This window comes from Apus apus, chromosome 12, assembly GCF_020740795.1.
Source record: "Apus apus isolate bApuApu2 chromosome 12, bApuApu2.pri.cur, whole genome shotgun sequence".
Classification (NCBI taxonomy): Eukaryota; Metazoa; Chordata; class Aves; order Apodiformes; family Apodidae; genus Apus; species Apus apus.
In genome coordinates, this window is record NC_067293.1 from 7,948,474 (window position 1) to 7,972,867 (window position 24,394).

General features: G+C 44.9%; 1 protein-coding gene across 1 annotated transcript; it reads left to right on the forward strand.

The window, feature by feature from the left end:
• Positions 1-17,552: 17,552 nt before the first annotated feature.
• VMA21 (vacuolar ATPase assembly factor VMA21) lies at positions 17,553-23,392 on the forward strand. The gene is made up of 3 exons (XM_051630138.1): positions 17,553-17,689; positions 19,416-19,525; positions 21,043-23,392. Exons 1-3 carry the CDS (start codon positions 17,568-17,570, stop codon positions 21,183-21,185), a joined length of 375 nt encoding a protein of 124 aa, XP_051486098.1. The 5' UTR covers positions 17,553-17,567; the 3' UTR covers positions 21,186-23,392.
• Positions 23,393-24,394: the final 1,002 nt, after the last annotated feature.

The window sequence follows — 24,394 nt, forward strand, 5'->3', positions numbered from 1 at the left end:
ACTGCTCAAACTAGTCCATAAATATAGACGCATTCCCGACAGCACTCTGTGTGCCTCTTGTCATCATCCTACAGAGGGTGGACTGCTGATGGGCTAAAGCAGATGGTGATGGGGGGAAGGAGAGTCAGATGGGCTCTGTTCATGACTTGCATTGCTTGCTCCTTGATGGGAGAATTCTTCACTTGCATCCTCCTGTCTCCTGTGTGCAAGAAAGGGGGACAAAAATGCGCATGGGTCGAATGGGAACGTCTGCAGGCTGGTGTTTGCCAGGTGCCTTCAGGCTGCAGGTGCTGAGGAGCTGCTGTCTGGCAGCATCATGACCAGCAGCATCAGTGGGCGATAGTCCCATGTACTGGCCATGGCTGGTTTTTTCTCTCCCTTTCTATTTGTGTAGCATGTGTAAAGCCTTACTGGAACGTATTATTTGTATCACCATTGCAAATAGGAAGCTACCACATAGAGGACAATCTTCTTATATTTCAGACTTAAAGTTGGTGCATTTTGTTTATATTTCAGGCACCCTGAGATCGCCGCCAGGAGATACTGAGCAGCACAGCAGGTAGGTCCTACAGCCTGCACCTTAGTGTTCCCAGCACCACAGGAGAGTCTATGTGGAGGGGAGAGAAAGACTTGGCATGAACAAACCTTACATATCTATAACACCTCTAGGTTCTCTGTGAATTGCAATGATTCCTTTTGCTTAAACTGTGGCAGAGCTCCTACAACTGAATCCCCTCATGATTTGCAAGACTGAGCTTTAAGAAGCTGGGCATGTGCAGAACAAAAGACAGACTTATTAATGAAGGAGCCTTCATGGGGAGGCATGAGGAGATGACTCCATCCAGGTGATGTGCCAGGAATATGGTGCAGGTGTGTGAAATGGACAGACCCACCACTGAGGGGGGATTTATCCCCTTAAACTCATGGGTTTTGTGTGTGCTGGAGGGAACTGCTGCACTGTGGGCTCAGGCAGAGTGAGGGAGCAGCAAGGAGAGGTACTGCCAGACATTCCTGAAAACAGCCCCCTGTGAAATATCCTTCCCACACACATACAAGTTCCTATCCAGAGGGAAGCAGAGGTAGGAAGACAGGCTTACTTGCTCCCACCTACAAGCAGGTGAAGAGCTGGTGGTACTCAGGGACAAAAGCATGTTCCTGTGCCACACCTGCTGCCACACCTTGGCCAGGCAGGATGCCCAGCCCACTGCTTGGTGCAGGACAGCAGAGGTGTTGCAACAAGTCTTCAAAGCTATGTTTGATGGACCACTTTAATGCTCCAGCAGAGTTCCTCAGCATCATGCTGAGGGAAGTGACTAAACTTATTTCAGCATATCAAAGAGTGGACTGCTTGTCCAGGCATCACTCAGAAACCTCTCCAACTGTTTCAAGACAGCTATAATTAGGTATAATAAGTGCAATCATAATTAAAGCTTCTCAAATTAGGGCTATTGCTTCTTAATTCAGTATTAAAATGATCCATTTCAATATTAAATTAACATTTTTGAGAAATCAATTAAAAATACATTGTGAAACTATCTGATTTGAGGATGGCCTTGGGTGAAAACTATTGAAAATATGAGATAAAATAGCCCAGACTGCAACCCTGTGCTTCAAAACAGCACAAGTTAAGAAATAATATATCATCAGTTTACTCAATATTGCTTGCAACCTGCTATTGTGTGTCAGAGATAAGAGAACATATGATTCCTACAGAAGGTTTCTTGGAAACATTCCTAGATACTATTTGAATTATCATGTGCCAATAGCTCAGCATTTGTAGAAGGTGTCATCTAATTAAACCAGAATTTTTAAGTACCAGACAGCGTGAAGACCAGTAGAGTAAGAGAGCAAGATCTGTCTGTGTTACAGATGGATGTGCAGCTCTAATAGTATGGCTTTGGGCAATATTTAATTGAGTAGTTAAATTATCTTTTCCAGATGGGATAATAAATTACTGCTCATCTCTCCAATTTATTTTAGCTTCTCCACATTCTGTTTCCTGAGGGAGTGGTGAGGGAGTGTGGGACATCCCCAGATATGCCTGGGATGATTTATTCTCCCCATACGTTGTAACTCCTCCTTCAAGGAGAATGGCTTCCACACATGTGGAAGTTGGTGTGTAACAGCAGCTCTTTTCTCCTTTTTTCTTTAAAAGGCTATGCTGCTGATCACTATGGTGGGACAACAGAGATCCAGCTATATGCTTAGATGTGTGTATCTATAAATATATATATATATTCGTATTTTTAAAATGCAGAAGAGAGAATTGCTGGATCAGCATCCTGCAGCCAAATCTGGAGCACATGTCCTGCTGGGGTTGTGCAGATTGCCCAAGAAGCTTTTCCAAGCTCTGGGATGGCCTGAAAATCTTCACTTGGACTCAGAGTATTATTACAGCTGAGAGTAACTTAAGGGACTGGAGAAAAAATGGCTTTTAAAATAACAGGTGGTCTACTTTTCCCCTTGGTAAAAGTTTTTTTCTAATGAAGTTAATAAAAGGTTGCTTTAATGAATATCAATGCTTTTGTTGTATCACCCAGAAACTCCATGGGCTGTAGAAGGTAAAATACTGATTGGAAAAACAGATGGTACAAAGCTGATGTCCTTGAAATGTTTTTCTCCAAGCATGCTAAGCAGGGAGTGCTTCCAGGCTGTAGAAATGCAGTGTGCTTGAGGTGAGACCAGAAGAACTCAGCCAGAGCTGAGCTGTTTCCTTTTTGTCCAGATGTGTTTAACATTGAGCAGAGATAGGTCTGTGGAAAGGGGCAAGGAAAATCTAGTTATCCATAGAAAGATCAGGACCCTGTTGCTGGTGGAAGTCCCAGTGCACACTTCAACGCTGCCAATCTGTTCTGCAGGCAGAAGCACACCCTCCTCTCCCACTCTGGAGACCTGCTCTTCTGCCTTTGACCTTGGTCTTGCTTTCTTTTAACCAGTAAGACTCCTTCCATGCATAGGAGGTTTGCTTCACTTTGCTTGGTGCCTCTTTCACCACCCTGCAGGTATTTGATAGAGATGGAGCAGGTGTGAGAGGCAGGGACCCAGCCATGGCCACCTCTCTGACCTGGGACCTCTGCCTAGCAAGGGCTAAGAAAACAGCCTCTCCAAACAATGGGATTCATCATCCTTTCACTGTCCAGCTGCAAGGGCACAGATCCCTGGGAAAGAAGAGATTCACCCACTACAGGGAATTTCCTTCTGCCAGCACCAGCACGTACAGAGCGGGGAGTCAGCCCTTCCACCTGTGATGGGAAGGATGCATGTTCCTACAATGGCAATTTCATTTTTAAAATGAGTGAACATAGACACCTTTGAATGCCTGCAACGTTAATTTAATGAACAGAGTTTCTGAAAGGATTTTACTTGCCAGCTCCTTTTCAATAAGTCTGTCTCTCAGACCAGTCTAAGTTTAAGCCTTGCAGGCAGCCAGCCCTGAGGCCCTGCCCTATGGCAGGATCCATGTTCTACGGGGTGGCAGCACAATAAGGATGCAAGGCTTCTTCTGCAGCCAGGACTATATATCAGCAGTAAATTTAATCTCCAAATACATTTTACTGTATGTCCCTGCACATCCATAAATGATGTTCTATACTGGCATTGCAGAAACATTAAATACTCACTACTTGTACATTTTCTTTAATTAAACTGTACTTAAAGCTTGAGTAGAGGTCAAGTCAGGATTCTAGCACTTTGTTGCTTGCAGTGGTGAGCACTTGTTGCCTTTCAGCTCTCATGCAGACTCTGTGACTGCGACATGAAAAAGATTTTAACTTCCTGGGTGAAATATGGGGGGTTTTTTAATTAAAAAAATCATATTTTGCTTGGTAAGCCCTGACTTCAAAGCTGCTTTTCTCTGCGTTTCTGATTCTTTCTTTAGGATGGAGTACCCTGCCTTCTGCAACAGACTGCTCATTAGAAAGACGTCCTGAAAGTAATGGATGGACACAGACCTGTTTCAGCTCCTCTGCTGTCTGCCCAGGCTGCTCCAAAAGCTAATGGATTTGGGAGAAGCTTAGATCACATTTCATTTTTATCATGTGAACCGAAAGTCTGCTGGAAAGGTAGAGTTTACTTCCCACTGTCAGTCACAGAACAGATGAAAAGCTGGATGAGGATGTTGTTAAGCAGGTGTGGGAGAGCTGTGCTCTACAGAAACCTTGAGGACTGAAGGGGGCTGATGGCACTGGGTCTTCCATAGGCAAGTTCTGCAGAATCACATCAGGTGCTAAAGGTCCCCTGGACTACCTGGCTTCCCTGAGCAAGTGCCCAAAACCCTGTGAAATGTGAATTCCTGGGGTCTGGCCAGGGGTGCCTCTTTCAATGAGTTCCTGTCACCTGTGCCATGCCAGCAGGCTGCTGTGGAGGTGTTATGTTAGAAATCTGGTTCGGGGGCTCTACTGGAGATACCAGTATGTAGAAGTTGAGCTGAGTGGGTGGCTGTTGCTGCCAACATAGCTGTGCTTCTGTGCTTGAAGTGCTCTTAGTCACCCAACAGTTACCCATGTAGGCTCCAGCCTTTCACCTTTTGTGTACAAGACCATGAGAAAAGCAGCCACGTGTGTGCTTTCTGTTACATCGTGTGAATTTTGTGAACCAAAAATGGGCAGAACTGGAGGTGCTGATTGTGCAGGGCTCATGCTGTGAGGGACATGCAGGTTGGCCATGCCAGCAGGTCTCCAACTGCTGCTTTGGTCATCTGATCCCCTCATACTGCTCCAGGACCTGCTGTGATGGATGCTGAAGCCACCAGTAGGTTTCCGTGGGTACCTCTTTGTAATGCTACTTTTTTGATAGCATGCTTTCAAGGTTCATCTTTTCTGAGCTCTGGTGCACAATGTAAAGAGTTTGTACTAGTACCTGCCCCCAGCAGGGCAGGCCGGAGCTGGGCACTTGCTGTTCTCTGCCCTTTCTCAGAAATGTAGACGTGACACAATGGGGTGCTGTGGGAAGAAAGGTGAGCTTCCTCAAACTGCTCGCTGAGCTCCACAGTGGCTCATACCCTTTCAGAGGTTATTTTAACCCAGAAATTTCACTTATATGACTTCTGGTGTCTCAATTCATTGAAAAAGAGCACTCACACTCCTGCTGTGGTGTGATGACTTTTCCAGGGTCATGGTGATGGTGGAGTCTCAGCATCTCAAAATATGAAAAGTGTATTTGTCTTCAAGGGAAAGTCATTGCTATTTGTGATCCAGACAGGGTTCAGCTCCTTGGGCTGCTCAAGAATAAGAATAATGAAAGTAGAGGACCCTTACACTAGTGCTCTTGGACACCTTGGGGCTCCCTGGAGGACATGGCCAGGCCTCCTGGGCTTCACTGACCTCTGTTACTCTGCAGGAGCTGTGGCTGAGCTTGGAGGGATCAGAGCAATGCATGCCAACCAGGCCAGGCACTGGCCCAGCTGTGGGGCATTTGCAGCCTTCCCAGGGGGGCAAGGCCAGAGAAGAAACTGCATGGAGCAGCCAGCTGAGGTTCCTGCAACACCACCTCCATCTCCTGCAGTCAGGCTGCTCACAGCCACGCCATTCCAGCTGCTGCAGTGACTTTTTCTGCACGGAGCATTGCCAGTTGCCTTTGAAAACCTGACTCTGCCTTCTGTAAGTTGTCCCCGATATCCAACCTGATTTCATAGTGCTGGGTTTGCTGCCTGGTTACCTTATCCATCCACCTCCCATCTGCTGGGAGTTTGATCCATCTCTGAGCTGGATAAACATCACTGTTATCTCTGAATCCTGGGTGATGACCTGGAGTTTCTCAAGGGAAAACAGGGCTGAAACATCACCAAACCAGAAAAAGCAGCATGCCTTTTTAGTAGATCCCCTTTAGTAGGGCATTGCTTGTCTGTGCCTGCTCCTCAGTTTCCCCTGTTCAGGTCTTGAACTGTAACTTGAGCTCTTCTCATCGTGCTGCCTCACACCCTGTGTGAGGATGAGTGTGCTGCTGGAGCTCACATCCCTCCCCTTCCAGAGTGGTACTTCAAAAAAGTCCAGGTAGTCACACTAGTGATTTTTATTCAGTTGTAGGACTGTATATCATGCTCTGAAGGAACACTTACTTCACATAAAGGCTTTGACATTTTTATAGAAATGGCTATAACTGTGTTATTGCATGTGAGGAAGAATTTATGAAGCCCAGAGTGGGATCTTTTTATGTTATGCAAATTACTAATAACAACTCTCCTTCATTACCAGCTCAGTGCTTGGGCCAGGGCTATTACATCCCCCCTTCCCTTCAGTGTGCATCTACCAGACTGCCCCATTAGGCTGCAACCTAATCAGAATTCATAAAACTAGCACAGACTCATACTGGGATATGAGGCTGCAAAATTAAAACCAAAGTTGCAGAACTTGGTGTTTCTTCGGCTATTGTGAGAGGAGCAAGCTGAGGTATTTTGGGGCATGGTGAATGAGGCATGACACCACCTTGACTACTTGTGATTGTGAAAAATTTTGCGACCACCTTATAGTGATGAAAAAAAAAGGTTAATTTATCTCACTGCTCTGATTGGATTACACATCAGGCAGTAACATCCTGGTTTTTTGCATTTTCGGGAGTGCTTTCCACTGCATGCCATCCAGCCATGCAGTCTTCCCCTGAAACACCACTGCTCCTTGTTCTTGGCATGGAGGTGACTACAGAGGAGAGCTGGGGTGCACATGGCACCTGGCAGGACAGCCTGGGATGTGCCTGGGAGGACCTCACTGCATCCTGAGTGATGTTTAGACCTTCACACTTGTAAGACAAATGGTGGGTTTTTGAAAAATCTTTCAGTGGGTTGGAGTTTTCTTTGGGGTTATGTGATATGCTAAAAGGTTAAAAGCAATAAGGACTTTTCCTTACATCAAGTGAAAAGAGCAGTGAAGTGCCTAAGAAAGTAGTTATCCAGACTCACATTAGCTGGATGTTTGGGTGCAGTCCCCTGGGAAGCAGATGTGAAGTTGAACTTTCACTGTGCAATCCAGAAGAAAAGCCCATTTCTCCTCACCCAACCACTGAAACAGTAAATGTGCTGGGAGAATAACTGCTTTTCTGGCTTCTGTGTCCTCTGTAAATACCAGCTGAATCAAGTTCTGTAGGTCAGAAGAGTCGGGGAACACCTTATTTGTGGATGCGGAGCAGATTTTGTGTGGGCTAAGCACCAACTGTTCAGCATCTTTTGTGGATGGATCCAGCCCAACTGAAGTGGTTTGTGCTGAGTGAAAAAATACATATCTGAGGGAGTTCCTAGATGTAATTTGATGGAAAAAAGGGAGGGGAAAAAAAAAAAAAGCATTCCTGTGAGTTTCATTTTCTTTGCAGAGGAAAGCTATCAGTGCTCTTCCCTGAGCAGTTCCAGGAACTGTAATTATGCTTTTGTGTTTCAAAGAAGTGTGTTTACAGCTGGTCTAGTCTCTGGGGAGATTAGATGTTCTGTCTTGGGAAATTGTCACCTTCAGGCTGGCTGCTCTCACACAGCTATTGCAGAGCACAAATTTCCCCCATGGAATGGTTGTAGCAACCTGCCAATATTCACCCAAGGCAACAGCAGCATTTTCTGCTTTCATGGCTTTTAGGTCAGATGCTGGCCTGTCAGATAGTGCTACTGCTGATTCTTCAGAGCTCAGTAGAGCTCTGCTACATTTCCTCTGCTACCGAAATAATTTCAGAAGTGCAGCCTGCTGCTAGAACTGGCCTTAAAACAGGGTTTTTAATGAGGCGTGGTTAAGTAATCCCCCCAAACCCAACCATCCTTCCTTCCCAGGGTTGCCGGCTTTGGGGGGCTGCACAGTGATGCTGAACAGAAGGACCCTGCAGTCCAGCTGCGCGTCCCCGGGTTGGGGGTGCCGGGCTGGGGCTGTGGGGGTGTCCCGGCGGCTGGAGCCCATTCCCGGCCGAGCAGCACCACCTAGAGGCCCCTTCCCGGGGCGCCGGGCAGCAGCCACCGGGAAGGGCTCCGGGCAGGCAGCCGAGAGAGAGCTCAGCATCTCCTGGACCAGGGAGATGCCGTTGCTGCAGGAGCACCAGCGTCTGCTGGCTGTGGGGCTTCCACATGGCCATGTTTCTCCCATTTTTTTTGTATCTCCAGATTTTCGTATCCTGTATCCATCCTGTGGTTAAAATCCAAAAAGATGCGTATTTGTGCCTGAAGGCATCATTTGGAGCCCATTGAAGCAACCCCTTTTGCCCCAGGTCTCTGTCTCCTGTATCCTGCCTTGTTTGCTGCGATTCACCCCAGTCCCCTGTTCCTGGAGGTGCTGGGAAATCCAGGAGCCGGGAAGCAGGTTCAAGAGCATTTGCACAGCTCCCTCAGTGGATGTTGTGGGAAACTGTTATTTTCTTCACCACTGTACCTCTCTGAGCTCCAGCTAAGGGGAAGCTTTGCTGTCTCTCAGGGACACTTTTGCAGATAGTCGTGACCTACAGCTAAACACAGGGAGGCTCTGAGGTGCTGACCAATAGCAGGGGAAGTTTGTGGTATGGTTTTCTTTGTTGAACTACTTAGAAAGGACTTTGCTGGGGACCAAGGCTGAGGTCCTCTGAGGAGGACCTTGTTCTTCAGCTCCTCACGAGGCTTGGTGTTACTTATGTCCCACAAAACCACTCTGGGTGGAGGACAACAGATGAGCACTGTTGAGTTTTGGGGAGGAGTGGGATGTTGCAGGCTTCATGGGGGGCCTGAAGGAGAAAAGAAAAAAAAAAATTCCTGTGGTGTTATGCTTTTGCCTTTATAGAAGAAGCAAACCCTAGAAGTGTGCAGTACCTGAATGTCTAACATAGGGGAAGGGCTGGGAAAGTCAACCTGCAAGCCAAGTCCCTCTGCTCCAGGCTTGCTGGAGAGTGGTAATATGATCAAGCGCACCAATTGTGTTCAGATAAGTGGAAAACCAGCTCCAGGGCAGGTACAGCTGACAGGGTGTCTGCTGGCTCTGTCTTCTGCATTTTCAGGAACAGATCCACTGCAAGAGTCCAGACACATGAAGTTAAGTGTTTTGCTAGTTAATGTTCCCGGGGGAAAGACTGTAGTTTTGCCACAGCAGTGAAAGGATCACCCTAATCCTTAGCTGAGTGTACTGCTAACCACAGTGACATCATAACTTACCATTCTTTAATATATCAGATTAATTTTGAATAGGAGCTTCTAAACTGAAGAACTGGCCAGAAAATGAGACGTTTTTTCTTCTGCATGCAACAGTCACTATGTCTTCACATGAGATTTCCTTAAAGCCAAATTCCTTCTAACCTCAGCAGAAACAGTAACAAGCAAAGGAAAGACCAGGAAGAGAAACGCCTCCCTGGAAGACAAGGCAGGGAGATTCAGTGAAATGTGAAATTTTCTTTAGAAAATGATTGTCACATCATTGGCAGGCATCAGTGCAACAGAAGCATAGATAATCTTCTGAGGTCTCTTCCAATCTCTAATATTCTGTGATCCATCATCTAGCCTGGGGCTACCAAGGAGCTAATGCTCACATTTCCATGCCCTGTACAGGATGTACTCAGATGTGTGCCATTTGCTGCAGCCTTTGCAGCCTTGAAGCAGAACTAGCACATACAGAAGCTTTTGTATTTTCTATTTTCTAACATGCTTAATTACTAACTTTAATTACTGTCTGCAATTTTTACCACAAGGGGATGATGGAACAGAGACCTTTCATGCAGCACAAAGTGAGTAACTGCTCTAGGGCTACTTCTACTACTGAAGAAGTCAGTTCAGTTGTGGATGAGGGAGGAAAAGGGTTAGCAATTTTTTGGTATCCTGGTGAAAGACCTGGCAGAGGGAAAGGGGTGTTTTCTCCTCTTCACATGGGTAACAGGAGTTTGTGCACCTGTGTGGGGAGGAAAGTCATGGGGCAGAGACATGAGGTAATGGAAAGTTACGACAGTGGAAAGTAGAGAATCTTGCCCAGACTTCTGCATCTGGAGGTCTCCCAGGGCTCCTTCTTCTTCATCAGCTTCTCAAAACACACAAGTTCCTACATGCAAACCAATTACAGAGGCATTACTGATGTGTTTGCCTGTGTGCTGAAAAGGCTAGAGGTGATGAGAAGCCTTCACGTGGAAGGAGGGGTCACCATGCCAAAGGGAAAGGCTGAGAAACACCAGACTCTGCAACACACAGGGTGCTTTGCGCCTTTGCACCTCCCTGTGACTGCATCCCATCCAGCCAGGGTCTGTGGAGTGGAGTCCTTCACTGCCTGCTAGAGAGCAGCTCCAAGGATCCCTGTCTGTCCCTATGACTACCAAGGGGTCTCCAGTAGCAGGCTTGGTGTGTTTTGTCCTTCCTTAATAAGTTTATATAAAAGTAAGAAAAAAATAAGTCTAAATGCTGAACTCCTCTGAGAGCTTCAGCTGTTTTCCCATGACAGATTTAAAGGCTGCAGCTTGTGTCCCTGGTGAGGTCTCAGAGGAGTTGCAGGCAGGGCTTCCACATCTCCAGGGAGACCATCCCTGATTCTGATGTGCAGGGGAAGTGGTGACTTTCTCCCATCTTTTGTTATCTCTGGATACCAAAAATCTGCAAAGCTGCAGATTCTCCTGCTCCATATCCTTCCTATGATTAAAAAACCTGACAGATATTTATGTTTTAAAAGTGTAGAAACTAACCATCCTTGTAGATACCTGACAGCAGTTGTGCAGTGGCTGCTGCTGAGTGACACATGCTGCGTTTGCCTTTTTGCAGGAGCCAAGTGAGCGTCTGTGCTTTGCATGAATCAGTGTGTTTTGCAGGGGAGCTTTGGGATGGGAGAGAGCACACACAGTTGATTCACTCTGCAGCATCTCCTGGTGACTTGCTCCTCCTTGTGCCTAGCAGGAAAGCTGGGTGAAGAGAGAAGCCTGATTTACACCTTTTTGATGGAGAAATTAGGAACTCTGTTAGTCAGTGAGTTGAATACAGGCGTTTGTGGTCCCCTTTGAGCAGTGTTCATTTACCTGAAAGCCCAGCTGAGCTTCTGGCAGAATTAAAATAGCTTTTGGGTGAGTACTGGATGCAAACAACTCCTGTAAGTGTAACTGACCTGGGAGATTTTTATTAGCTAATTAGATGCCACGTGCAAAGGACAGAACTGAAACCAGTCTCAGTTAAAATTTAGCTACTCTATTAATTGAGTTGAGGAAGTCTGGTTTACATCCTAAGCTGCTGGTTATAAGAATATTACTATTTGTTTTACTGGAGAATGCAAATAACATCACTGTCCTACTGATGGGTGGCTTAGTATGTAACTGGGTGGGGGGAAAGCTGGTAATCTTATAACATTTGATACATTTTGTGGTAGGGTTAGCCTGCCATGCTGGATCTCAGCAATGCTTTCCAGGATACAGGGTGAACAGGGACCATTTTTTGTGTCAGTTGCAATGAAAATAAAAGAGAAATTTTCAGGAGTGGGGAGAAGGGAAAGTAATTTTCATAGAACTGATGTGAAGTTCATCAGAAATCCTTCACTTTTAGGACTGTTTCAACAAAGAAATTACAGGTTTTAAAATCCTCCCACACAGTGCAGTCATATAGAAGTATCACTAATTATTGTGATACAATATTATTTACTCCAAAGCACTGTCTTTCTTATCAATGGTGTAAAGTACATGTGTGTGTATGGGTTTGTATCTATTGATCTTTCTTGCCTAAACCAAATATTTCTGCTTAGCTCGAGAGTCCTGTGGTTCACTTGCACTCAGCTTGTGCCCACAGCACTGAGAACAATGTTCAGCAGCAACTGCAGAGCTACAGCTCAGCTGAAGGTGCCCTTTCTCTTCCATTGGGAGTGGGTACTTCCACCACAAAGTGTTTTAGGGGATGGAGAGATGGAGTTCTGAGGTGTCCAGGAGAAGCTGACACCTGTATTTCTGACATTTTTTCTGGAGCATGGAGACAGTATTAATTGTTTTCTTCTATATGGTGATGTGCAGAAGCACTGTCCCCCAAAACATGCTCTTTACCTGGTCAGTCAAACAGAACATTTTGCCTGTTTTATCTTCATTCCAAGTTTATCTGTCAATGCAGTATGGACATAGCTGGCTTGTAGATATCACCTGGTAATACTATCTGTTTGAACTCTGACTACTCAGATACTCCAGCCACTTTTGAATGCAGATCTGTTCTTTCCACCTTGTCTGCAGGTACAAAACCTAGAAGATAAACATGCAAAGCCTCTAACTATCTTACATTTTCACAATGTTCTTCAATGGCAGCTACAAAAAGCTGGAAAAGGGCTATCATCCCAGAGCTAGTGGGCATAAAACCTGACAGTTCCCATAGCCTAAAACAACACCCTTTTTATGAGCGGATACAATTCAAGGCATAAAACCCATGTATATCTCTGTATTCTATAAAATGTGTCTCTAGACCTCTCTGGGAAACAGCTGCTTTTCCAGTTTATTTGTAGGTGTGGAGCTGAGGGCCCCATTTAATGTGTCACACAATCCCCTGCTATTCAGAATGGTGGATGTTTCTCTCCCTGCTGCTCCCAGGGCACTGCAGCCAGGGCCACATCCCACCCTCACCACATCCCACCCTGGCTAGAGGTGAGCATGCCAACCTTGTAAACTGCTCTGCCGATAGAAGGCATTGCCTGCTTTGTATTTGTTCAAGCCACCGTCTTGCTTCCAGTGGTGCCTGTGAACACAGCAGGAGAACGGACCCACCCCAGGGGCAACCTGAAATGTCTTCAGTTGTTAATGGTTTTCCTGGGCACTTAAAGCAGCCCAGTTCTGCCTTTGCTGAAGAATTTTTTTTTCTTGGAAAATTTCTAGTATTACCTAGAAAAAATAATCTCCCCTTTGTGACAAAATCCTTTTGTCAAAGGTGGAAAGTAGTTTGTGGTCTGTCTCAGCCAAACAATACTTAGAAATTTTATCTAATAATCTAGTGTGAAATGAGTTAGATGGGAAATTTTTTTTTACACATGTGATCAAGTTAGAGTTGGGGAACAGATTTTCATCTGGTCTTGAGCTCAGGGGTAAACTCTGGATGCACTGATGCTATGAAATAGAAGCCCCACAAGCCCCTGCAGTTGAATGTGGGTGCCAGGCAGTGCAGCAACCTGCCTGCCTGAGGGATAAGCAGGTTCCTTTGCAGCTTACTGCTGCAGTAGCTCAAAACTGGGATTTTAATGAACTCTGAGGGTTCTCAAATTCCAAGCACTTTTTGTATGCAGTGCCCATCATGTCAAACCAGTGCTGTGAGGCTGCTGCTCCCAGCACGGGGTCTTTCCTGTGCTGCCTGATAAACTGCACTGGACTATCTGGCTGGGGTTTTTCTTTTCTATTCTGCTGAAGAGAAATGTCACCCCTATAACTCTCCATCTTCACAAAAACCTGTTTTATTTTCCAAAGCTCACTATAACCCACATAGCAGCAGGAAGGGGCTGTGTTTTCTCTGCCTTTGTGCTCATGCTATTTTTTGGAAAAGTACAAAATAAACCCACAACATTCACTCTGTAGTCAGCACTGTTTGGTTGGGCAGAGGTACAAAATGTCACACACTGGTTTACTTTGATAAGACATAAGACTTTGATTACATTTGCCCCTACAGAAAAAGGGGACTTATCTTTCCTTCAGTATCTGGTAAGTATGGGTTGATGTGTTTTAGCTGTGGGAATCAAGCCTTTCCCACTCTCTACTACTGTAGGTGCCTCAGGTATTTCACAACACCGTGGAAGGCAGCCACTTCCCTCAGCAGCCCTGTGTTTTCTTTGCAAAATGACAGCAATAATAGTGGGAGGTGGAAATTAGGTTGTGAGACTTCCATGCTCTATTAGTTAATAGGAGTGTCTCAGCTCTTTGCTCTAACTTATTCTGGGATGTGCAGTAACAGCAACAGGATCGTAACAGGGGAACATGCCCCTCTAATGCCCATATAAATGGTTTCTTTGCTAACCCAAAGAATTAACATTACTCTGGTTCTATTTCCAGAAGCTGGTAGCCTCCTATGCAACATGCTCGTGCTTTGCATTGGGAAGTTGGGCTTTTGGCCTGGAGTATCATGAAGAGTTAACTCATCTGCTCATTTTGTCTTGTGTGAAATGTCTCTTTCTTTCCAGGGTGCAGAGGTTCACAAAGCAGATAAACAGAGTATTTATAATATTGCTGGAGCCAAGAACATCAAGAAACTGAAAGAGGAAGGACTTGGTAGGAAGAGGTAACATCTTTAATTAGATCAACTGACATCACTGGAAAAAAATGGATGATGTTCCAGCACAGAAGTTCTTATTCCGCAAATGAGATTGAGAGCCCCTAGAATTGTCTGTTTGCTCAAGCTCTGTCAGATGGTGCAATAAAAGATGTTATCACTCCCTTTAAATGCCAGCTCTCTTGTATAGGAATTGTCCTCCATACTGTGAGCCCAGTTGCAAACATCCTTCCCCAAACCATGACTTGAAATAAAACCCTGTCTTACAGCTGCTCTTCCTTCTACATCATCTCCTCTTGGGGCTAAGCTCCATCCATGTAAAAACATTCACTAATTGGCTAACAGCTTTAAATCTGATGCTGCACAGCACTGCTTGATTGCTGCTGGGAAATCTCATTTCCAAATCCAGACTTGGGATCCCTTGGCACTTCTGCAACATCAGGCCTTGTAACCTCAGCCTGTCTCTGGCCCCAGTAACCTTGGTCCCTAAAAATGCTCACAAGCAGGTGTTGGTTTTTTTTTTTAATATTATCTTTTTCAGTTTTTACCTTTCCAGCTCTGCATATGTTGGGGAGATTCTTTTTCTCCATCTGCCACTAGATGGTATTGCTTCAGCAGGCACTTCCCAGCTGCTCTGCACCCTCACTGAGATGCAGACCCCCCAAAAAGCAGGGCCCTTGGCTCTCTGGTGTTGCAGAGCACCCCATCCACACAGCTTCCATTCTCAGTCCAAATTTCCAGATGTGCTCACTGCGCCAAACGAGCCCAAATGAACCAACTTCAGCACTTTCACAACAGGTTGCTTTTCAATGCTACTTTAATTTGTTTACAGGCAGGCTGCAAGGTGATTCACAGGCACCAGCTGAAGGGGCTGCAGCAGGAATGAAGCTGAGGAGGAAAAGAAAATGTTCCAAGCACCTGGAGGTGCATGGCCAGAGTTAACAGACTAACAGGACTTCTTGCTGCATTTGTTGGACAAAAGGAGTCCTGTGACTGGCAGCTAGTCCTCTCCACAGAGCTCACTGCTGGGAGCTGGGATGGTGTCCCAGGAAGGGAATTGCTCTGTACAGGCTTTATTTGTCATATTCTTCAAGTATTCCCTGGTGACTGTTGTTGAGGACAACATCTTAGATTAGCATATCTCTGCTGTCAGCTAAATTGGTATCTTCTTGTGCTTGCAGCACAGCTTCTGCTTAAGAGCAAGTTTTATATTGGCTCTATAATCCAGAAGGTAAGACAGGTCTGTGGTCTGCCTGAAATTAAAGAATGCAGGATGCAGAAAACCTGAAGCAAATGGACAAGACTTTGTACACTCCAGATGTTTTAAAACAGCTGACACAAATAAAAAGGGTTCCTCACAGTGCAAAATTTTTCTAATAGTTTTGTATTTCCCCTGTGTGCTCATGAAAGAAAAGCAGTTAGACAGGAAATCATTCAGCAAAATTGTTATTAGTCTAGTAGATGAAAGTATCCATGTGATGAGATATGAAGTCCTTGTATATCTTAAAAATTAATGACTTGGGCTTAAGCTTTGAGTGACTTGCTACTTTCTGATGATTGATATGCATCTTTATGGTAAGTTTATATGATGTAAGTCTTATTCCACTTTTACGTTTCCAAGGTTTTTTGTTTTGTTATGAAACTGTCTTGTGTCATTGCTTTTCCTACTGGGGAAATAAAGAGGAAAGTCAAACCAGAAGTGGAAGGAGCATCATGTATCTAGTGATTAAATGTTCACTGCACCTTTATTCACATTTTTCAGTCATCCGATTTATATGATTTATATCTTAGCTATGCACTGGTTTTTTTTGCCAAATTAATTGTGTTCACCGAGTAATCCATAAATAAGCAAAATTTGCTCACACATTTGGTTTGTAGTGAAAGTGTGACCCTGAGAGCCAGACCTTCCTCCATGAGCACTGAACAGCCTGAACTGTGCTGCTCCTTAAGAAACGCGAGGGAGCTGTCGGATGAGCTACATTCATTATGGCTGGGGAAAAAAAAGTGCTTCTAACAAAATTCACCTTCTTTCTCACATGTACTGGAGAAAATATAACAAAAGGCCTTGCTATTCACAGTCAGAAGGGTGAAAATTGGTGCTGCAGAGCATGTTGCTCCTTCCCTCCCACTTTTCCACACACACTGTTGCTGCTGGTGCAGGGTAGTGTCCATCACCTCCAGCCTGGATGAGGGAAGCTCACTCAGAGTAAGCTCTGAGAGGTAAGCTCAGAAGCAGCAATTACCAAGAACAAGGTGCTTATTTCCTCATCTTACTCCTTGCAAGGAAAACAGCCCTCTCTTCTGTTTCCTCTCATCCAGGGTCATAGGTAGGAGGATGCCATGCTGGCCCGTGAGGGGAAGAAGAGGCCACTGTGCTGTGCCATGTGCTGTGTGTCACTGCAGCAAGGAGCAGGGCAGAGGCCACTGGGCTGGAGAAACACTGGATGTCTGCATGCTGCAGGAAGACATGAGGAAAGAGTCATGTGTGGTGTTCGTGACTCACAGAATTAAGATTTGGCATGGCTGAGTGGTGAGATAGCAATGTGTTTTTACCATAAAAGGGGCAAATATGTTATTGCTGTGGCATATGAGATTCCATTTAATTGGCAACACTCAATTAAGTGGCCCCCAGAGCTATTGTTTGGAAGTTGCAATGCTTTGCATTCCTGCTAGAGCTGTTCATTGAGTATAAACAATTAATTCCTGTGCAAATGAGGCTCATTGCATAGCACAGAGATTGTAAGACTCTGGTCTTCTGTTGAAAAGCTGGGTTCAAGTCCATCCCTTGGCAACAGGAAGGTGAATTGATGGCTTCAACAGAGCATCATCTTGGGAATGCTTAGTGCTCAGCCAGGCTCCAGGAGAGTAAAATCTGCCCAAGTCCTTGGTTTCTTGCTTGCAGCACCTGTTAATTACGTTGGGGACTGTTTATTTCAGATTTTGACCAGAATTTTTATCTTTGGCTGGAGAAGGAATTTTGATTAACTTTAGTGCCGAGAGAGCAGGAAACATGGAACAGAACAAACATCCTTCTGACTGGACCACATAGAGAAACTTTGCAGCTTCCCCTTGGATAATGTCGTAGGCTCTGACAGCTTGTTTTTATGTAGAGTGGTTTGTTGAGCGAGCTCAGCAAAACGTCTCAAAACCACCTCCTTTTTTAGGCACCGAGACCGTTGCCATTTGCTGGAACGCCTTGACCTTCACCCGGTACCGCTGTGTCAGTGCTCACCCTCCGGTGTCACCACGCACGGGCACTTCCCATCTCCTGCCGCTTGCAGCCCGCGGGGCTGTGTTCCCCGCACGGAGCGCGGAGCCCTCGCACGACGCAGCCGCGGCTGCAGCGCCGGCCCCGGGCTGGGAACCGGGGCCCGTCGGGCCGGGCCGGGCCGGGCCGGGCCGAGCTAGGCCGCGGCAGCCCCGCGGTTGCTATGGAGACGGCGGCGCTGGCGCCCCGCGCATGCGCACCGGGCTCGGGCGCGCTTCCGGCAGCCCAGAAGGTTCGGCGCGGCGCGGCGGGGCGGGCATGGAGCGCTCCGGTCCGGCGGTGCTGGGCGGGCTGCCCGCGCCCGACGGCAGGCAGTGAGTCCCGGGGACGGGAAGGGCCTCTCGGCGGGGTGGCTGGGCCTGGGGCGGGCCGCGGGCCGTCTGAGGGGAAGGGGTGTCGGGTAGGCCGCGGCGGGCGGGGATGGCTGCCCGGGGATGGAGGGATGCGGCCCCGGGGTCGGGTCGGGAGGCCCCGGGGGGGGGGGTTGGAGGAGGCCCCGGGGTTGTCTTGGCGCTGCTGCGTGACTCTGGGCAACCCGAAACCCGAGCGTGGAGGCTGGTCTGCAGCTGCAGCACCGCGGCAGGGCTGCGGGTGTAGAGGGGTGTTCAGGGAAGTGCAGGGAAGTGATGAAACTACGTCGGTGGGAGGAAAGCGTTGGTCAGCGTTGGGGTTTTTGACTCGGCTGGTAAGCTGGAGGCCGTCCTGCTCTTCTGTGGGCAAATGTTAAGTAGAGAATAGTTTCTAGTTTGCTTGGGAAAAGCCTGAGTGCTTTTCACCCTGACAGACCTTGAGACGAGCTACAAGAAAGGAAAATATCCCAAGTTTCTTTTTTTTCACCTGCTCGGAATGCTGCCTAACGATACGGCCGTACACGAACAGCTAAAAACTGCTGTGTGCTTTAATGGGAGAGCTGTGTGTGGCTGCACGGCGCTGTCTCGGTGACTGCCAGAGAGTTAGGTGTGGGTTTTTTTCCCCTGCTTCCCCTTGTTTTTCAAGCATGTGCTCTGTGCCTCAAGCATGACTTGATACAAAAACTTTCTGAACCGACTTACACAAAAAATGCGGTGTTTGGGAGTTTTAAGAATGACATATCCCTGACTTGAATCGATGCTTATGCACATTTGCGTTTCAAGGCCGTGAGGACACGTGCCAATGAATTGATTAGCCTCCGGACGTCAGGAGGGTACTGCTTGGCTTACAGGTTTCGCATGAAACAATGTAGCGAGCCAAGCAGGGTGAGTGAAAACTGGTGGGAGCGCCCAGGAAAACAAGCTGCGTGTGGTGTTTTGTAGATACAAAACCGGTTCTAGCGGGTCAAGTTCAGGGAGACCTTACCAAGAACCTTAACCTTCATTCTGATTCTCTTGCTCAAGGCCTTCTAGGTTTAAGTTTGTGAAGGCAAAACAAGTTACTAGTGTTTTGGTGTATTGGCTCCATGTTCTGGTTATTGCTACAGTTATTCCTCCTTTCTCACTGGAAACTGATAAATTATTTTAAACAGAGAAACAGTGGCTAATAAAGAGGAACTTCACTTGTGCACTATTAAGCTGTTAAAGTCCTGTGTACTTCCCTGTGTTCTCTAGCCTGCAGGATTTGTCATCTTCCTAGTTTTGTAGTTGCTTGTGGGTTTTTTTTTTGTAAAGAGGAAACTTGGCAAGTTTTAATGCAGAATATTGTCATATGACAAATGCATGTGCATCTAGTATTAGATATATGATAAAGTAATAATACACTGATAAACATATTAATGTAAACCTCTTATGTTGTTAATGCTTGCAAACCAATAACAGGGAAAAATCTAAAGAGTGGTTTTAATCTTGTTTGTGAGCTTTGACTGGCAGAGTCATTACATTGTTTGGAATACTCTGATTTTGCTGTTGCAGCCAACAAATCCATGCTCCCAGTCTTTATCACTTCCAAATTATACATGTACTCAATTCTTGAAAAGTAATTGGCTTCTGTTTGGGATGAGTCCTTGTCCTGTTTCAGGCATATACATTGTGACTTCCTTCTATGTGTAACTTTTCTTATTTATTTCAGAAATGAGGGTTCATTAACATCAACTCTAAGAACACTTCTATTCTTCACAGCTCTAATGATCACATTACCTGTTGGGCTGTATTTTTCATCAAAGGCTTATTTATTTGAAGGTAATTCTGTTTCTGCCAATTAGCATTATTGTTACAAAAAAAAAGAAAAGAAGAAAAAAACAATCCTCTAATAGCATCTTTGTTTTCCTTCCTGTTTTGAATATTTGTTTCCTTATTCAGACTGAAGGCCTTGTAATGTTTAATTAGATCAGAAATTAATATAAATGGTCCCTCCCTGCATTGTGGTCTGCAATCTAGTACTTGCTTTTATACAGTGGCTTATATAGTATCTGGGTGCATCATTCCCCTTCCCTAAGGTATCTAATCCACTCTGCAGCAGACTTACCAGAATCATCAGGGATGTGTTTCCTGCAGATCTTGCCAACAAATTGTGTATTCAAGACAGGATAATGTTGTTTATTTGATTTAGTTTTTGCTTTTTTAGAAATATACCTGCATTTTTTGGTGTGCACCAGTTAAGTCCTGTACCCAGTTTCAGATACTGAATGTGGTTGCTTATAGAGCTTTCTTTTAATTTAAAAATAAATACATATATTAGCTGCATGCTTGGGGCAGTTCTGTCAAACTGCTAACAACCAGCCATGGTCTGGCCTTGGTTCTGTAAGGCTTTAATAATACTGCAGGGGAAAAGTATCTTCTTCAGAAGTGGGCAGGAGGGAGGGAGAAAGCAGCTGCTTTCAAGAGCAGTTTGTGAATTTGTAACTGAGTTGTTACAAGGTGATTCTCCTTTGGTGCGTGTTGCTGTGTGTAGTTCTGAAGGCTGTAGCTGAAAGCTTGTGAAGTAACTTTCATGATACTTTGTAGCATGGGGGGGGCGGGGTGTTTGTTTGTTTTAACCTGAGATGTCACAAGCTGAGCCTTAACTTTGCTGTGTCAGGTAATGGAGAAGTCTGTCAGCACCGATAGGATTGGGTTTGTGTTTGGAGGGTGGTATTTTTAGTGTGCTGTGGGTTTTTTTGGTTGCTTGCTTTTTGGATTTTGTTGGTTTTTGTTTATTTACAGAATTAAGATATTTTGATATTTTGGCTTCTGATATTTGAAGGCTTATTTAATGTGAGAGGCATTCATGTATCTTAACTGGAATTACTGTTTTATAGTCTAAATATGGGAGGTAGAAGTCCTCTGAATTTAATTGTTGTTCTTCTGTTTGATTTTGTTACAGTGGCAAATTAACTGCATAATTGTTGCCCTTACCCCTCCTCATTTTCGTGCCCCACAAAGACAGTTAAAATTATGAAAAAAGGATACTGAGGTTTATTTGATGCTGGAAGATAGTAACAGAAAAAGTGAATCTTCCACAACTCTAAAGCTGTTGACTTCAAAACCAGGGTGTTTTTTTAAACTTAAATGTTTTAAGTATTGAATAATTGTTGTTGCTTTATTCTAGAAATAGATTTAAGGTCTGTAATTATCATGGTGAATTCTTTCCTGTGAATCTTTCTGAGCTCAGTCTTTTGGTTCAGGAGTAAATGTAACTTGGGCCTTTAGGGAGAATTGTGATTTGCCATTTCAGTGTTCCTAAGAACTAATACTCTTTACTCTCTTTATCTTCCCAGGTACCTTAGGAATGTCCGAGAGAGACAGCTATTTCTATGCTGCCATAGTTGCTGTAGTTACTGTTCATGTGGTCCTTGCTCTCTTTGTGTACGTAGCGTGGAATGAAGGTTCTCGACAGTGGCGGGAAGGCAAACAGGACTAGCATGAAGATCATCACCCCCTGATGCCTACAGACTGTAAATAATTTTTTTTAAGCTGAAGGAAAAGCATTCCTCCACATGTATAATACACCTGTACAAAGATGAGGCTAATGCCTCCACTCTGGTTGGTTTAAGACTTGTGCTCATCTTGAATGTATACCAGGGATTTCTGTAATGCTGATGGAAGCTGTTCTTTCGCCAGCCTCTGCCAGGCTGAGCGGAGTGATCTTTATCTGGAATTAGAATGAAGTAATTCTATATTTTTGAAAAAATCCTGTAGCTATTTTTGCGATTCCTAGTGTTTATCTGGCTTGCTCTGCAAATAACATTGGCATGCAGCAAGCATTACATTTTCAGGTAATTAAATCACTAGTTAAAAAACCTGCACTACTCAATATCCAACTACAGTGGAAAAGGTGGAATTTCACTTTGCTGTGCATAGTTTCCCAATCTATGGGTGTTGTATTTTAACCCCACCTGGCAACTAAGCCCCACACAGCCTCTCACTCACTGTCCCCCAGAGGGATGGGGAGAGAACTGGAAAGGTGGAAGTGAGAAAACTTGTGGGTTGACATAAGGACAGTTTAACGGGTAAAGCAAAAGCTGCACACTGAAGGCAAAGCAAACCAAGGAATTCATTCACTGCTTCCATCAGCAGGCAGGTGTTCAGCCATCCCCAGGAAAGCAGGGCTCCAGCATGTGTAATGGTGACTTGGGAAGACAAATGCCATCATTACAAACACCCCCACTTCCTCCTTCTTCCCCAGCTTTATATTTTGATCATGACATCATATGCTCTGGGATATCCCTTTGGTCAGGTGGGGTCAGCTGTCCTGGCTGTGTCACCCCCCAACTTCTCATGCACCCCTAGCCCACTCACTGGTGAGGAGCAGAAGAGGCCTCAGCTCTGTGCAAGCTCTGCTCAGCGATAACGAAACCGTCCCTGTGTTATCAACACAGTCCTCAGCACAAATCCAAACCACAGCCCCACACCAGCTACTATGAAAAAAATTAACTCTGTCCCAGCCAAAACCAGCACAGTGGGACAGGCATAAATTATACATTTCTGAGTTTAGAAGGAACAAAAATAGCATTGGTTATAAACTCAGGTGATGTCTTTCTAATGTGAAATACGAAGGTTTTTTTGCATTTTTTTTGTTTTCAAACATTTTTTTTTATTACAGTGTAAAATTCAGTCTTAAATTTCCTTCTGGGAGGATTGTTACATAACAGCCTTGCTCATCTTTCCGCTCTTCCACAGTTAATCCTAATGATGCAAGGGAAATGGCATAGCATATTCTTTGTATGCCTTATATTTCTTTTTCTCCTTGCTAGTTGCTAAAGGATCTAGTTGGATTTCCTGTGGCAAAGTAATCTCAGTAACAGCTGTAAGGCACTCTTAATGGCTAGTAGAGGAGTGAGCAAGAGAAAGCAAGCTGTAGCCATCTGCAGATGTTGTCCTTTATGAAGCAGAACACAAGAGTCATCACATGGAATATATGCTTCTCTTCTTGCAAATTGATTTGTACACTGTGAAGTATGTTCATTGTTTACTTTTTCCTTTGTTGTGTGTAGCAACTTTCTGTAGTCAAAGCACAGTGAGATTTCTGTGTTGTTGGATAACCTGAAATTCATTTAATTGTGCTGAAAGCTTTTTAATCTGTAGATAAAACATATTTCTTAAGGTTCCAGCAGTGCATGGAATGTTCCTAACACTGATGATTGCTGTTAAGCTGTTGTGCTTGGAGTTGTTCTGTTAATTTGAGTTTTCTAGTTTGTTTTATTGGTTGAGCCTTTTTTGAAACTGTTTTGCTTAATTTAGGGCTGGGAATGGTTTTGGTACTGCATTTGTCCGTGGTAAAATTATTCATAAATGAGACAAAAATTGTTTGTCTGTGCTCAGTGGCTTGAGGAATGTGTTCCCAGGTCTCATTCCTCCCGTCTCAACCCCTGTCCCTAGGTGTGTGCAAACATATAGATCATGTCACACTAATGCAAATCAATTTTTACATTTTGTTTCCAAAACATTAACTTTTCTGATCCAGAAGCTCATTGTCAGGTTGCTCCAGCAAACTGGAGAACAGTCTCATGGGACTTGAAATACAAACTAAATTTGTATGTTGGCATATGGGCTTCCTGTTCTCTGGTGTGTGAACTGTACATTGTAGAACAAGTACTGCCTTTTAATAAAGAACTACCCTGCAATACAGGATGGAGTAAACAATAATTTGTGGTGAACACTTTGAATAATCTCTTTAATACTGCTCATGTATATTATTTTTTTTTACTCCATTTATAGTGGAGAGTAATTGGAGTCATAGCTGTCATGCTTTCCTAGCTCAGTGTTGTGCTGTCTTCGTGTCTAGGGATTCTGATAAATGAAACACAAAGTAAATTTCCTAGGAATGCCAGGGAAATAATTGCTTATTGTAATTGTTTAGTTACAAAAATCTGAAAAGCTTGACCTGTGCTATAAGGAAGGTTACTATCATGTCTCAGCTGTTGGGTAGAATCAGCTGAGCCTTAGTCCATCCACTAGAAGATCTTTGAAGAAAATGCTTTGATCCACAATGGGCCTCTTGAGAAAAGAGGCAACACAGGAATCCCTGCATAGTATCAGCCATGTACTGGGTTTTACGTTGCCTGGTTTTGAGAGCTGGAACAACCACTCAGGTAAATGGTGCAATGAAAACAGTCAAGTGGTGGAATTCCACCATTTAAAGAACAGAAACTGCAGCCATACGATGTGGAGTGTAACTGAAGTAGATACCCTACTGGGGCTCCTCTTGTGCCTTACTAAGATTTACTGTCTTTCAAGAGCTTTTGTGGTCTCTTCAGGTCAAGTGTTTCCTGTTACGTATCTGATGTTCCTGTTAATGTCAAAACTAATTCTCATGGCCATATTTTGATTGTTTAATGGCCATTGTCATTCTTTTGGAGTTTAAATAATATGGTACTGGCATGGCAAGGTCTTGGTAGCGAGGGGACTACAGGGATGGCTTCTGTGAGAAGATGCCAGAAGTTTCTCCCATGCCCAATAGAGCCCATGCCAGTCAGCTCCAAGATGGACTTGCTGCTGGCCAAGGCCAAGCCCAAGCCCATCAGTGAAGGTGTTAGCACCACTGGCATAACACATTTAAGAAGGGGAAAAAACTGCGGCACAACAGCCAGGAGAGAGGAGTGAGAATATGTGAGAGAAAGAATTGCAGCC